Below are 16753 nucleotides of genomic sequence, written 5' to 3'. Positions count from 1 at the left end.
TCCTTTAAGCTCAGCTTCACCACAGAATTATCCTCTCATCACTTAAAATGTATCTGCCCTGTATCAGCTTTTCTGTATTCAAATAATTTTGACCATTAGATAAAAAAATGAGACACACTGCTGAACAAGCTGAAACAAAAATTTCCATAATGGACCACCTGTTCTTCAGCAAGCCTTCAACAAATCAGATTTTTTTTTCTTCAGAGCTTCCAGATCTCTGCTTTAATTTTATCTACTTGGCACAGAAAGAGAATATTCCAGGGTAGAAGCATAAGGGTCCTAAAAAGGTGCAATTATATCTTAGTGGGCCAATTGTGGAATATTCTCATTTTCCATACAGGCATGACTGATCAATCATTAAGGAATAAGGTCTGTTGTTGCTATCCTAAGACTGCATCATAAGACTTTTGACATGGAACTATGCATGGAGACATGATACGCATTTCAGGAAGCATTTACAGTACCTCAATATACCTCCAGATTTCTAGGAGACAATCTCAAGCATCTGCTTGTAAACAAACTTATCATATGTCCAATAAGATTATTAATTTGAACTTGCATCTAATATTCAATCAGACAATACAATTCTATGTCAACAAAGAGGCACAGAAAATTGCTGCTCAGATGGGGCTCCTATTTGTCTGTCCCCAGTTCTCCTAAAGCCCAGCCAAGGCAGGACTGAATAAAAAATTATTTGGGAAAGAAGTGACAGAGATGAGGCAATCAGTAAGGTATCTAGATGCTTGCTTTCCTTTTTGGACATGGTATAAAAAGGACTCTTCACCCAACTCCTTTAAAAGGTAATCAGGAAAATATTTTCTTCCATTTAAGAGACACAAACTGAGTATTTCCTACTCCTCCTAACTGCAATTTTCCAAAGAAATACAACTAGCCACAGCAATTTATTTAGACAAAATCTTTACTCATCACAGCTGTAATACTTTGTATAATAGTTTCAAGGGTAACTAAGAGACATAATGGAAACCATACAGAGGTCTCTACCATGGTTTGTCATAGGTAAATTTTTTCCCCCTGAAACACAGGTGGTAAACTACAGGTGAAATAAGCATCTTTCAAAACCAAAATGAGGCATTCAGGAGGAAAGCTTGTATACCAAGCAGAAACTATAAGTTAGGTCAGTGGATAGAGTAAGATTTCTCTCCCTGGTACACTTAAGGAACTAATTAATTTAGCAAGGCACCTGAAAAAGAGAAAAATAAATCTGAACTGGTAGATGTTAAACAGTACCACCAAAATTTTAAATTACTTATATATTTTTCATAAAAAATATTTTAAGTACACTAAATACAAATCAGTTTCAAGTTTAATTTGTTACAGATTCATATTATTAATCAACTAATTTATAGGGCAGCTTTTTCCTCTGCATTTGTCACTGTTCTTCAATAACTTTTGAAACCACTCAAGGAAAAGTGGAGTTGCCATATATTCCTGCAACCTTCATGAAAAGTCAGTACCTGGGGAGAAAACCCTGAATCCAGTGAGCAAGAACTCAAATATGATGAAACCTACCTTGTCCTAACAGAGCACACTGCAGATAAGTCCAGGCTGTGTTTTGACAAGCCCAGCAGGTGTCAAGAGAAAACACAGGAGGAAACTGAGGCTACTTATGGTAGAGAAAAGAGGTATAAAGCATACAAATCCATCCAAAGCTTTGTTTTGGTACTTGGAGGACAGCTTTCACTTTAATTAGCAATTTAAACCTACGTAACATGCATTTTTCTAGCCATCTTGTGGATATGGCAGTTACTTTAGATGACAGTGTAACACTGGTGTCAATACCAATTTAATAGTATTGTTTTTAACAGAGAAACCTCAATATGATTTTTAAATTGTTCATCAGAGTAGACTACAGTCTATGAGGAAGCTTCCCCTGTAACACTTTAAAGGATGGGCTTTTACCAGGCTTATCCGAATACATATAATGTTTTAAAAAACAAAACACATTCAAGATCACATTTAAAACATTGTTTTTAAAAATGCCATGATATTTTAAAGACACTAACAATTTATTCAGTGTAAACAAACTGTATAAAGACATGAAGTTCCAAATACACATCCAGTCTGTCATGTTTTGTGCAAATCAGTTTACTTAAAATTATTTCAAATGTAGCATAGCATCACAGATCAAACTTCCAAAGTTACTGATGTTTTTCTCATCTGCTTAAAATGAGACTTCCCTGTTTTAGAAAACTGATTTCTGATTAAAAAAAAAAATGTAAAATTACTGCAACAGCAGTTAGCAACAAAAATGGATGACAACTGTCAGTCTTCAAATATAACTTATGCCCTTTCTTACCATCAACTTTTAGTCAAGTATGTAAATAAATACAAGAACTGACACAAATAAAAGTTACTACTACCAGAAAATACATCATATGCTGCAATTTTCAATAAAACATCATATACTATTGCCTGCATCATTTGTAGTATGTATTTGACTGCTTAAAACAGTTTGATACTAAACAGTTAGATTTTTTTCTTGGTGTAGAGGGCTACACTTTTACTTACCATTAGAAATGTGGTTTGTGATTAATTTTATACTACTATAATAAATTCCTAAATGTGAAAATGACTCAAGTCATTTAGTGAAAAAAGATACCATAGGCACCATAATATATCTATTTTTTTTTTCTTTTTAAACAAAACCTGGTGATGAACCAGCGGTAACAAAATACGATGAAAATTAAAAGGCACATTCAGGCAAAAAATAACCAACACAGTTTGCATGATGCTGTATTTTAAAAAAATAATCTATGCTCTGAATAATTGTTTGGATCAGAAACAAATACTCTGGCAGATTCTCATCCCTCAGAGAGAAAATAAGTTTTGTAAAAGATGTGCAATTCAAATGACAACTTTTTTTTTTTTTTCAACGTTGAATTTTGTGTTAAAGTCAGCATAAGGCTTATAACCAAGTGCACATTAAGAGGACTGACTACTCAAAACCTCTCGTTTTCCAAGTGCATAGAAATACAATGAGCACTGAAGCTATTCCTTGCAAGAAGATTAATTCTTGTGTATGTGCAAATCTTAATCAAGTACTTGAGCGTCTCTCAGGTCTCGGAACACATTTCATAATCGCTGCTCTCCACAGGGCAGGGGCAAGTAAAAGGCTTAGAGTAGTCACGCTCAGAATAAGAAGATAGACCTGAAAATTGTAAATAAAAGCCATTAACTCTCTTGATTACATGGTAAACAAATGACTCTTCAGTTTGAGGAGATCAGACTCGGGATGGTATTTTTAGAAGGCTTCAGCTGGCTTCCTGACCAACTATGCATATTGCTACAAAAGCAAAGAAGTGAATGCTCATATAATCTCATTATCTGCTTACCACGTTGGAAGATACAGTTAGAAAAACAAAATTATGATCTTACAGAAAAAAAGTATTTACACATATAATTAAGAGGTCAATTGTAAAAGCTCAATGTTTGCTTAAAGGTCAAAGGTCAAGTACCATTTTACTTGAAACAAAACAAAAAACCCCCAAACTAATCAACCAACCAACACAAAACTGTTCTGGTTTAAGGATATAATGGCAAACTTCACTGATACTTTATACACTAAAAAAAAAAAAAAAAAAAGCACAAAGATAATTTTCAGTCATATCACACATCTTCTGAAAAAAGATCTTAACTTCATACTTAGAATGAGTCTTATGAAACAGCAGCAGGAAGTAGTTTTGAGATGTCAAACAGAAGAATTACTTTTGGAAATTTCAGAGCTATATAAACCTATACAGTAGATAGTCACATGAGAGCTGCCACAGAAAAAAAATTAAAGCCAATAGGCCTGCAAGCTTAATATGTGGGTCCCTAAAATGGTTCTGTGATCATGAATGGGTATGTCGAAACTATACAAACATACCATATTTGTAACTCCTAATTATATCCAGGAGTGAACGTGAAAATTAATCTCCTTTAATTATAAAAGTGAACAGCATTGTGTGAGTTTTTCACATGTGCTTTTATTTGGACTTGGTTATACAGCCCACTTGCTCACACAATGAAAACGTTGGCATGCCAGCAGAGTATTTTTGTTAGCAGAGATGCAGAAGAAAAAGCAGCTAACACTGGAAAGTGAGGTCAGTTGTTGTATCTCTACGGCCCTAATATACTTTATTCCACAAAGCAGACTTCATCTTGAAAAAAATAATGTTCTCACAGCTTCAATACAACACTAAGTTAAAGCTTTCTTTCCTTGGGGATTTTTTTTTATGACTACAGAAAAATGGTTTTTTTCTGCAAATAAGTATAAATGAACAAGCTTTACGGGTAAATACTACACATTTGTTTGCTAATTTAAACGTTAAGGCAATTTCCACTTCATTATATCTGCTCTCTAGATTTTATTTCTTTGACACTTCCTTATTCAAATTCTATACTCTGAGTTCCCCCTTCTATAGCTGTATCAATATTTTTGAAAGAAAGGCTTCTCAATGACTTGGGTGCTATCTACAACTCACTGCTCAGTTAATGAAGTTCTAAACGAGAGCAGTCAAGGTAAAGCATTTATAACTCAGCCATTTAAAAGTAAAACCTGCTATTTAATATTAAAGTACAATATGAAACAAGTACAAACCAGAACTAAGAACCTGTCAGGTCATACTTTGGGTTGGTTCTGCTTGTTAATAGCTGAGACTTGCCACAAAATTGAAGTGTATTGGTATTTCAGAATCCCAGTCAGCTATTCAGGTGCAAAAACCCAAAGGTTAATAACTATAGCACAGCTTACCTCCCGAGATATGATCCCTGCTCTTCGTGCTCTGCTTCCCAGAACAAAAGAGAATTCACTGACTTGTGCCAGTCCTGCTGAGACAATCCACTTGATATACTGGCTGGTCTTTGGAAGAATCAGAGAAAGGACAAGCACTGCCAAGACAAACTGTAAAAACATTTTTTTGGGTTGTCGTGGGCTTGTTTTGTTTTCAAATAAAGGAAGTACAATAAATAAGTGCTATCTTTGTAAGACATATCATCAAATACAATTCTACACATAAAATGAATTGGTGGACTTTAGATGTGTCTTCTGTATTGATTTTAAAAAGATAATTATGCACATTGCACATGTACTATACTGTTAGTATATGATACTACATAAGATGCAGTGTAAGATACTACTACAAAGTAGTATCTTATTTACTGTAATAAAAACACTCCATAATTTTGTCAGCTTCAAGTACAGAACTTTCTCCATATGCAACTTACTTTCAATATTAAATACAATCCTTTTTTTTTTTTTTAAATAAATCTTAAGAATGTTGGATCAAACTGTATTCTAAACCAGCAAAATTCCTCCAAATACAGATTTACAGTAAATATGTAATGTTCTCTGTAATGTGAAGTATTCAGTTCTTGCACACAATTTTCATTTGGAAACACAGCACAAAGATTATTTAGAGTATTAAAAGATGAAAAAGAGAAAAAAAATACCTTCATTATGACCACAGACAATGTAAGGAATAGTAAGACTGTAAGCTCATATATTACAAATGTGGGGAAAACATGAAGTCCTAGGAGGAAAGAAAACAATATTTCAAAGGTTAAGGTCAGTATCTTACCATGGTAATTTTTTGAGTTAATAGATTTAATTGCAAGACTATATTCTTAACAACAAACAAAAAGTCCTAACATAGACCTAACCAACACTACTTGATCACCACAGCACTTCCTGAATTATCCAACCCTTTTTCCTTTGGAGGGGTTTAGCAGAAACCATATTTCAAATTAAATGAAATTGTACGTGGCTGATGCATGAACACTTTTAGTTTATAAACACTTCTCTTTCTTTCACACCAGTCAATAATCCACTGAACTAAACTGAAACACACCTCTAATGAAAGCTATAAAAATGTAGGAAAAGAAGTCCACTGTTCTGTACAATGACTGTAAAATACGCTTTGCTAGCCACTTAACATTTTTGTATGACATGGTAATGGACTATCACTGTGGGAGGAACACGATATTCAGTATTTGTTTGCACAGGCTATAGCTACTATAGAAAATACAACTTCTGTTTGCATGGCCCTCACTTGCAAACACTGGAATTCAACTGAAATGTAAAAGTCACTCAAGACTGGAATTAGGTAAAGTCATAAACCCCTGAGTATGGCCTAAAAATTTATCAAACCCCATAGGTATGATCTTGGTGTAGGGTTTTGTTTTCTTGTTTGTTAATTTGGTTGTGGCTTTTTGGGTTGCTTTTTGTCTGTTTTGGTTTGTTTGTTTGTTTTTGCGTTTCTTGGTTGGTTGGTTGGTTGGTTGGGTTTTAGGGGGGATTCCCTTTGGGGGGAGTATCTGTATATTGGTTTAATTATTTTTTTGTCTTGTATTTGTTGAAGAAGTCCTGGAGACAGTGAGGAAGAATCTTACAGCTGAGCAAGTCTATCTTTTCCTCCTAGGCTATAAGGAATTTGTGCAAACAAACATAACTGTGTATCTTTGGGAGCTCATTCCTTCTTCATTAAAGCTCTTAAAAAAGAGGAACCAAAATAGTGGTGATGTTCTAATAAATCCATAATAGTTGGCCATTTTCCAAGCCAATTATTTTTGGTGAAGGACAAGAGTTTAGCTTTCTAAAGCATGAGGCATATAAATCGATGCTGTAACTTCTTTTAATGCAAGACAAGTTTTCCCTGTCCCATGACATTGCAGAGCCTGAAGAACTACAGAGATCTGAATCATCTTTTCTTCCTGAGTACAAGAGAAGCTACTCTAAGTACCTTCACTATTTTTTGTCCATACATACACTCCATCGTGGATGGAAATGTACTTCAAATACAGAGACACTTATACAAGTACAAGCTGGTCAGCATATGCACAACCTGCAATATTTCTTCATTTCCTTCCAACTACTGATGCACAAATGCAAAAGACAATCAGAATAAGGGGAGAGATGGCAGAATGAGACAAACACCACACCAAAACAAAGAAATCCAAATGTGTGCACACATGCACATGGAGGGGAGAGTAGCTTCTCTTTTTTTTTTTTTTTTTCCTACCTTGTACTGTGTACATTGCTCATTCACCTTTAGGCCAGTCTGAGAAATAGACATGGAAAGCAACTAGAGAAATGCAGCCCGTACCAATGTCATGTTTGGTTGGAGGGCCAACTCTGCCAATCTGGAATCAAAGATTTCAGGGGAAAGCTATAAATACAGCCTAGTGCTTTCCTCACCACTGGTGGAGCTAACTTTTCAGCTCTGGGGCAGACAAGCAGTCTGAAGTCCATTTGAACCACTGCCCAATGTGGAGATTATTACCATATTCCAAAGAGCTGAGGTGCAAACTACCAGAGTTTTCTATAGCAATGCCATGGAGGTAAGCATCTGCAAGGTGAAGCAAGCCTAAACCTGTTACATACACTAGTCTGAGCAAACAAACAAACATCCCAGCACACAAACATGTTTTGGGGGAAATAAATCCTGCCACAGTGGATCTCATGGTCATTACAGACCTTTGCCCCAGCCCTAGATGAGAATTTGGGATAAGGCCAGAAATCCTATCTGACTGCTATACCAGCACATGAAGCCTTCCCAACAACACAAACGTCATCAGAAAGATTAACTTCGTAGACAGAAGGTGCATGAGTATGGGTATTTATTTCAAAGGTTTTAATACAACTTTGTGACTAAGCTCAGGAGTCACTATGGATGGAAGAAAGGCTCCAATCAAATAATTCAGGAACTTAAGCACCTCTCATCAGGTAGCAAGTGGCATGTTGGCTTGTCACCAAGAGCTAGGTTACCACTTAGGTACCTTTTCACAGACCTGAGCATAAGCCATTGGACTTCAATTCTAAGCAGTGTTCTGGAACATGTAGAATGGAGGCTTTGGGGTGGAGGTGACCTTTCATCAATGTCAAGCCAGAAAGCACAGTTCACTCATATACATTTTTATGTGCTCTTCTGAAGGAGATTCCAGGCAAAATTTTGCACATTCTTTTTATAGGTACTTTTTCTTAACAAGTAAACTTCCTACGATTAGACAGATTCTATCAATTTGCTGGACAGTTACTAAACAGCAAGTGAAGACCCAAACATCATGACCACATCCTGAAAGATCCAGCATCAAGAAAAGCAATCTTTGAGATCGTCGACAGCAAACAAGATGACAGAAACTAGAAATCTATTTATCAAATTGGAGTCATTAGAATTCATTCCTCAAGAAAGGACATCACTCAGAGCTGGAAGGATAAGGAGAAGGTGATGTATGTCAGCTATTGAATTACAGTTGTGATATTCTTCTTTTGATTCCTCTCAAATTCAAAGAAATGTTAAGAGGCTTATCAAAGAAACACCATGTGTGTGTTAGTTCTGGACAATGGTAGTGCTGACAGTGTAAGTATCACCTGTCTTCTGAATAAAAAAGACTGCACCATTACAGGGCTTTCAGTATTTTGCATTCCAAGTGCAACACTGAACACAGGATTCACCCAGGAGGGAAACACAGAGCCTGGCCAAGTGAGTACATCTCAACAGCACATTGAGGACACATGATTTTGCCAGGAGTGGAAGTAATCTCTCTCTTCACCAGATCCTGATACCCATATGCTCCATAGACTGACAAAAAATGGGATGTTGGTTTCCATAAAAAAAAAAAAAAAAAAGGTTAAGCATTCTATTCAAGGATGCCATCTGCCTTTATATAAAGCAAAACAAAATCAAATGACGTAGAAGCAGAAAGGAAAGGATCTGAATACTAGGTACTAAATCAGAAATGAAGAATAAAGTTCTCAAAATGTGGCTCTAAGGGACTGGTCTTGATGTTCTCACAAAAATGTTAGTGAGGACAGAGACTAGCAGGAACTTTCTAACCTCAGGAGGTAGCACAGAGAGACACAAAACGTGAACAACACACAAAGGCTTAAATGAATGTACAGATGGAGCAAGTGTTAATGCCTAACTGCAAAGGTGTATTATCCCCACAAATGCACCCATGCGTGAATTTGAAAGCAGCAGCATTACACAGGTCAAGCTAAGGGCAGGACCACTGTTACAGATATTACACGAACAAGTACTATTCAGCTTAGCCTTTAGGAACCAGAAGGATTTCTGTAGTGAGAACAGAAAAGCAGGCAGTTATGACAAGCAAAATAGCAACTAACTTTTTCAAATTACATATTGACAGTCGCCTTACAATTAAGCCAAATTTTTCTGCTCGGTCCCTTATTATAAAAGAAACAGAAATTATATTACTGCAGTGCTGCACCATCCTACCTCAGGATCTCAAAGTGTCTCTGCTTTCTATAATAGGGTGCTCGCTGCCTATAGCAACAAGCCTTCTCTTTAGGCAGGGGAAAGAATCCCTGGGGCCTTTACATAATTTCACATAGCAAATGTATCTCTGTGTTTATAATACATATCATTTGCATGTGTACATATATAAGTAGAGAGCAAGGTAGAAGTATTTTCTTACTAGATTTCTTCTTTTAAAGTTTAAGGAATACTTTTTATCCAGCTCAGGCTTTGTTTGCAACATCACATCACTCCTTTTAACAACTTAACTTCCTTGCCACCCCACAAAACTTCCTGTTAACCACAAAATTTGAAAGTAATGGAAAGTAAGGGGGGAATGGTGGGATAATGTTTATCTGGGAGGCAGGGGTGGGTTTTTTTACTTTTTGTAGGGGTTGGGTCGTTTGTTTTGGGGTTTTTTTACAAGTGAGCACTGCCACATTTTGTCAGTGGCCTATAACATAGCAAAGTTTTCTGATTTTTAGCTAACGGTCTGAGGCAGGAATAACACCCATTTTCTGTAAAAGCATACAAACTTGTTAGGCAATTTTCTTTTCACTCCTTTCTTGCAATTCTAGTGGTAAAACAGTTTAACAGATTTTATTTTTTTAAAATTATGTAACAGAACTACTAAAATAATTTCCTTATAGTATAACCTATATAGGCTATATATAGGTTATACATACATACATGGGCTATATGGAGTGCTGCCAGCATGCCATCTGAGATCTTGCTATTTTCTTGTACTTTACCAAAGCCTTATCTGTAGTCTTAATTTATGCAGTCACAAGAGTGTAGGACAGTATTTTTGTTCAGTCCCTCATAAAATTCACTCTGGGCTTATCATTACTTTTCATTCTTTGTATCCCTGATAACACTATCCACTCCATCATCATCTTTACTGAAACTTATCCATGAGCAACTAGGAATTACTTATCCACACTTGTCAGTTATATGGGCCCAAGAGCTCTACCATAGCTCACCACTGTCCTACCCTTATTAAAAAAATTAAAAAATTAAAAAGTTGTTAAAACAAACACATGTATTACTAAAAAATCTGACTGATCAGCGTAAGTTATTATCATGGGCTGGGTAAAACAAAAATCAAGATTGGCAAGCATAACTATTTCATTTTTTTTTTAGCAGTCCCTAGAAACAGCTTAATTTCTGTTAGGAAACAACTATCAAACAGGTATATGAAGAAAGGCATTAAAACTATGCTGATGAGACCTCACTATTATCTGAACAAATCTATAGAGATAAAAAGAACAATAGAAGACTTAAAACCAGAAGAAAACCCAAGTGTTGTAGGAAAAAAAACAAACACCAAGAATATCTGAGTAAGCATGGGTTGAAGGAAGTTAGATTTGTGCAAAGGGCCACATTCAAACCCTCTGTTTTAGACCTTGAATGGCCCCAAAATAGGACAATCCATAGTGTACAATTCACACTAGAGAGAGAGTCAAGTGCTTTCATAGGACCTGCCTCCATCTAAGCACTTCAACAACATTTCTTGTGTTACTGAGTGTAGCAGTTCAAAATGAAGCTACCAATTCTGATTCTAGTATTCTGATAAATGATCTTGTTTTGGCTAACAAACATTATGAACTACTCTTCTGGTCTTGGGCATCAATGCTGCATTTCAGTTGGCATTCAGGTAAGTCTCTGAGATACATCTTTGATCATTTTTTCCTGGTGTTGAGAACACACAGATCCCATTTTCCTATCTAAGACATTATAAAAAAAGATATCCTGCTTCTAGAGAAAACCAAGCCACAAGAACCTGAAATCTCTTATACCAACTGACTCAACATACCACTACAATTTTAGTATAAATTACAAATACAGCCACTATAAAGACAGGACATTAAAAAAAAAAAAAAAAACAAAACAAAACCAACAAACTAACACGCAAAACCCTTTCTCCTTTAAAATTTTTAGTTACGTGTTCAGTTACATTTAAATAGTCTGAATTTAGAACTTACAATGAAAAACTGACATTAAAACAAGAATTGAGAGCATAACATGCAAATTGCTTATCAAAATGAATGTTCAATTTAAAATATTATCAAAGGCAAACCAATATTGTGGTCAGTTAACAGCTTAGTATTTTAACAAAATAAAAGTAATTTCCTCCCCCCCCCAGTTTGTAGACACCACTTTTTTTTCTCCTCCCCCACATTTGTAGGTTAATGCTATTTTTAAAGTAATTTTCTTAGAAGTTACCTATGGATGCAAAGAAAATGATGGCAAGAAAGTCACGTATTGGTTCAATACAGGACATAATCTCCTCAGTAACCATGTGACCCTGAGAAGAGATCAGAGCTCCAGCTAAGAAGCATCCCAGCTCCATTGAAACATCCAACAGCTCTGTGATCTGTCAAGGAATAACAGAGAATCTGTTGCTGTTCTCTAGCCCTGAGTGACTTATATACCATTTCACAGTGAAATTAGAAAACTGTACATTATACTGAATGTAGGCAATTACTATGTCTTTATGCAAGCTCGACAAGAAATAGAATTTAGCACGTTTATTTCAGTGTTCTTCAGCATTGTAGTTATACAAGAGACTCACAAAACCAGTTTCCCCTCCATGTTACCTCCTTCCCCACAAAAACAAAAGGAAATTTCTTAATATACATTGTAATGCTTTGTATCACTCTTAAGGATAGCATCTGATTTCACAAAAACGAGAAAGACTATGGCAGCTTTGGAGTCAGGATTGCATAATACACTGAGCCTGTGAAATAAAGCAGTAAGGACATATTTTCCAGCTGTCTCACAGAAGGAAAAAATAAAAATCAAAGCTTATAATTTGGGAGAATAGTCTCAATTTAGCAGAAGTCACAGGCATAAATTACATTTTATTATTGTAAATTGGACTTAAATGTGCCTGTGTGCTTCAGTGAATAGGGAGGCATTTAAGCATGTGAAGTAAACTGCTGAAATGAAGCCTGGGTTCTGTTTGAAAGAACTGAGACTGCTTCATTCATTTTCATTATTTGAATACAGTATTAGAAGGAAGAGATGAAACACATATAAAGAGACTGAACTAAACACAAAGCAACTGCTTAATGCAATGCTCAGGACATTTTAAAAAACAACAAAAAAACCCAAGCAGCACTCTTAGTTGGCATAAAGTATGTTTTGAAATAATTGCTCTAAAACCAGGCTGCTGCACATGGTCATCTTACTGAGAAAGGGCAGTGCTAGTAATATTTATAGAAAATTTTAAACTGAAGATTTGTTTCTATACTGGGTTAGATTAAGAAACAATACACCATGGTACATTTATGGACAACATTAATCAGATCTCCAACAGTGTTACACTGCAAGGTGTGAAGCTAAAACTCAAGTGACCTGAAATGAATGGAGGAGAGCAAAAGACACAATAGTCAAAAGTCTCCAAGCTGTGCATAAAATGCTACCTTAAAACAATCCCTGGACTTTTGTGTATTGAAGTTTCAAGTCTGAATGCTTATCACATGAGTCCATTTGGCTAAGAGTCTGTAATTTATTACAAGACAGTTAAGAAAACTGATTGGTTTTGTCAACTAATGCTCATAGTAGTTGCTTGGGCAAAACCAACAAAATAATATTATAATGTTAGTCTCATTTTAAAAGGAATTTCATTGCTTTTCACCACAATTTGAAACTGTATGAGGGAAGGAAATGTATGTAAGTGGCTTTAAAATGACCAAAAGATCAAGAAGATAAAGGAAATAGTTATGAATAGGAAACATTCTTCTGAGTCACATTAAAAGTCAAAACCTCTTGAGAATAATTAAGATCCCATATAGCCTCTTCTATTAAAGTTGGAATTAATTTTACTATTCAGCTATGCTTACCCCTACTCTTCAGTGTTATCAGTCATAACAGGGCTCCAGATCAAAACTTCCATAGTTAATATTTTAGGTATTGACATCTATATGGTTAGATTACCATATAAAAAGAGATTTATCATCTCTTGTATTGGAAATTGCATGATCCTTTGCTGTTATGAGAATCACTGGTCAAGCAAGGAGAAATTTAAATGGGAAAGAAACATTGTTCAGAAAGCATCAGACATAACTGGAGGAAACTGTATGTCTGTCAGGGTTTGCTCCCACCACATAAAAAATGAACTGCATTCCTTTATTCTATGGCAAGCTAAGTATGAGCTCAAGGGTCTGGTAAATTTTAAAAAAAAGCAAATTGTGCTGTTTCTTGTCTACCCTCTAGAGTCCTCCACAACTTCCTACTACAAAATCTATAGGTTGCTCTACACACAGAGAAGTGCAAAGTCGATGAAAGGGCAAGAAAGTATCAAAAATTACGTTCTTTTCTGAACTCCATCCCCTCTCCTGCAGTCTGTTTTTCTAATTTATATCTAGATTTATACAGATTCCCTTTACTGTTCCATCCTGGTCTCTGACTGTCCAATAATATTGCCAATAAATGTACACATTTCCTCAGCTAAATCTGTAGCATCAGGATATATTATATATAATATATAATGTGTGGGATGCACACATACACACAGGAGAGGATTTGTTTTGTGGCAGGAAAGCATTCTCAGCTAAGTTTCTTATATAAGCAAAACTTGGAAAGTATTTTGAATTTTGTATTCCCTCTTGGCTTTCATCATCCTTAATGTTTTGCCTTTACTAAACAGAGCTCTAACAATTACTAATCCCAGGGCTCTGCACTGTTCTTTTCTCAGCTCCTACATTACAGAAAGCTTTTTTAGTCAAAATTAAATGCGAAATTTTGTCAATTTATACATTTTTCCCAGTACAGAAATCAGAGAAAGTTAGGGGTTGTAAAGGACATCAAAAGATCAACCCCCCTGCCAGAGCAAGGTCACCTACAGCAGGTCACATAGAAATTTAGCTTTCCTTTGATTTCAAAGTTCCCATTTTACTCTAATTCCCAAAGTATTGCTTTGCTTTCACTAGAATATTGGATTTTTACATTCAGATGTTCTAACACAGCAATAAATAAGGAAATACACATTACTGCTATAACATGTTCCAGCTGAATTTCAACCATTTGTTCAGCAGTTGTTTTGCCTATATTCTCCAGTAATGTGTATCTTACTGCTGCTCTTTAATCATGACAGAAGCTTAATGAATATGGCAAGGCAGTAAAGTTAAAGAATACCTGATGGAAAAAAAAATGTTTTAGAATTTCAGGCTTCAGTAACTTAAGTCTGCCCAAGAGTAAAGAGGTGAATTCATTTCAAGGAAATAGAAAACCTTAATGGAAACAGAAACAATTTTTTAGAGAGCCTTGTAAAAACTCCAGCTCAACTGCATTTTATTAAATAATTAACTAGAATATTTGAGATTACAGTTCTTCCTTAGCCTTTTCCTTTTAACTGATACAATATAGTTCATAAGCAGGTTATGAGCCCTTAAGAAGTACTCCAGGCAAAAAAGGAACAACATTCCTAATAAAGTGCGGGAAAAAGTATAGACATTTTCATAACAGAGCTTTATTTTCTTTTTAGCTTTTTGTTATATAAAGCAAGCTGGATACTTCTAATTGCTGCCATCATCCCAGGTAAACCACAACGCAATCAAACTGGAAAGCTCATCCCCATCTCCCTGAATTGTACACACAGTCCTACAAACTTGTAACTGTACCTGCTATCCTTCTTGCCAGATTTTTTTTTCCAATATTTTTTCCCATTCCTTTACAACACTCAGAACCTTCACTTTAAAACAAAACTAACTACAGTTTTCCTGCAGGTGTCCAATACAGCAATTCATTATCAGGATAGCATTTTAAAAATGTATCCCTGTAATATTTCTGTACATACAGAACATGAAAAAGCAACACTACACCAGTGAACACTCTGGCTTCAGCTCACTGTGATATGTATCTTGACCTAAAAATACCAGTTTGGCCATCAATCCTAAATGATCACATTTGACACTTTAAGATAGATTTGCTCCTTATGCTATGATTCAGGAGGACAGTTTTCCAATGGGGGGGAAAAAAAAAAAAAAAAAAAAGCAGTATCTGTGTAACTCTCATCTTGAAAAGGAGTTGCTGAATTGTGATAATGATCTACTGAGCCTTTGTTACTGTTGACAAGGTACATGTTTGAAAGATGTAAAACTGCATCTCGAAGTCAGACAGACTTCCAGAGGAATGGTATTTGACACAACCCCCAGCTCCCCTCTATTTGGCAGCTAGTTGAAGGACAAAAGGAAGGGGGAATTTCATCACTTCTGAGAATGTCTGGAAACAGAAAGAGGTATCTTAAGCTCCAAATCTTGGTAAAATAGCTCTAATTCAAGATTCTTTGCATCTCTTTAATTAAGTTTATCATGAAGAGACGTATTTCAGACCCTGTTTCTGATTTAATGAGTTGCAATGTTATCTAAGTGAGCCAAGCAGTGCAGAAATCCTTAAGTCACTTCCATATAGGAAGCTCAGTTCTTCAGCTGACAGGATAATTGTTACAGCAAAATTGCTTACTTGGACTGCAGTATAGGAACCTCTTCTGTCCTAGGCTTCCCCTTGTTTCCCATAAAGAATATTCCCTTACTGGTAGAGACACAGCCATTCTTTTTTAATTAGCCATCTGAGACTTTCAAAAACAGGGAACTAGTAAAATAGATTAAGCTTTATATATAAAGTGCATTACACGTGAGTGTTACAGATTAATTCCAATACAGGATAAATTTAAGTGGACTGCAGAAATCCAGTCAACACTGAAGCACATAACAAATAACTATATGCAAGAAGCAGGAATACCATATCATTCCTACCTCCTTTGTCACATATTGGAAAGCACGTGTCCTGCAGAATAACTCACATGCTAAATAGAGGTTAAAATATTTTTTAAAAAGGTCTTACAAAAGTTTTCTAAGTGGAGCCACAAAGTCACCTTTGGTTAAGGCCACTAAAATATGCATTCTGTTATTCTTTCTTCTACAAATTCAAAAGCTTTTTTAGAATTATATCAGTATGGAAAATTCTAAGTTTAGAGACAGCTATACAAATTCTGCCAATATTTAAGCTTGGTTTCCCAAAGAGAAAAATCGTTGCAGGAACCATGACAGTTTAATTACCTTCCTGCCTGGAGCCCCAAAAATACTTATTTATCCTTTCCAAACACATGCAACATTTTTTTAAACTAGATTTCCATCCCTCATACTACGGTTTTATTCCTGACATAGAAGGACATCTGTACCAATTAAGATTTTTTTTTAATTTAAGATTTGTTTGCTGAGCTGTTTGTTCAACAGGACAACCAAATCCTATTTTTGCTTTGTTTTCATTGTAGTTTTTTTAGGTCTTTTTTTTTTGTGCTCAAACCACACCTTGTAGCATTACTATAATGGATGTATCTGTGTCAGTGAACATGAAGCATTGCATTTGGTTTACTGAGGTTACATGCAGTATCCTTTGTGCTGTTCCCTTTGATTCATTATTTATCAACTTTAAAGGAAATTTTCACTGAAAGTACACAAAATATTTGCTCTTTCACAAATGCTTCCCATGCT

The 16753-nt window shown here is 35.5% G+C and overlaps 1 protein-coding gene across 4 annotated transcripts in view; it reads right to left on the bottom strand.

Moving 5' to 3' along the window:
• Positions 1–901: 901 nt before the first annotated feature.
• TMCO3 (transmembrane and coiled-coil domains 3) overlaps positions 902–16753 on the bottom strand; it is a 35081-nt gene continuing 19229 nt past the window's right edge. The window contains exons 10-13 of one of the 4 annotated variants that reach the window (XM_071744009.1): positions 11481–11631; positions 5452–5531; positions 4754–4903; positions 902–3169 (exon numbers count right to left, since the gene is read on the bottom strand). In XM_071744009.1, coding sequence (XP_071600110.1) covers positions 3056–3169; positions 4754–4903; positions 5452–5531; positions 11481–11631 — 495 coding nt within the window. In that variant the 3' untranslated portion in view covers positions 902–3055. Of the gene's footprint in view, positions 3170–4753; positions 4904–5451; positions 5532–8205; positions 8580–11480; positions 11632–16753 lie in introns of those variants that run through there. The other 3 variants (XR_011725876.1, XR_011725877.1, XM_071744019.1) reach the window with 3 other exon arrangements.

Source organism: Heliangelus exortis, chromosome 1 (genome assembly GCF_036169615.1).
Source record: "Heliangelus exortis chromosome 1, bHelExo1.hap1, whole genome shotgun sequence".
NCBI classification, from domain to species: Eukaryota; Metazoa; Chordata; class Aves; order Apodiformes; family Trochilidae; genus Heliangelus; species Heliangelus exortis.
This window is presented reverse-complemented; position numbering and strand designations above follow the sequence as displayed.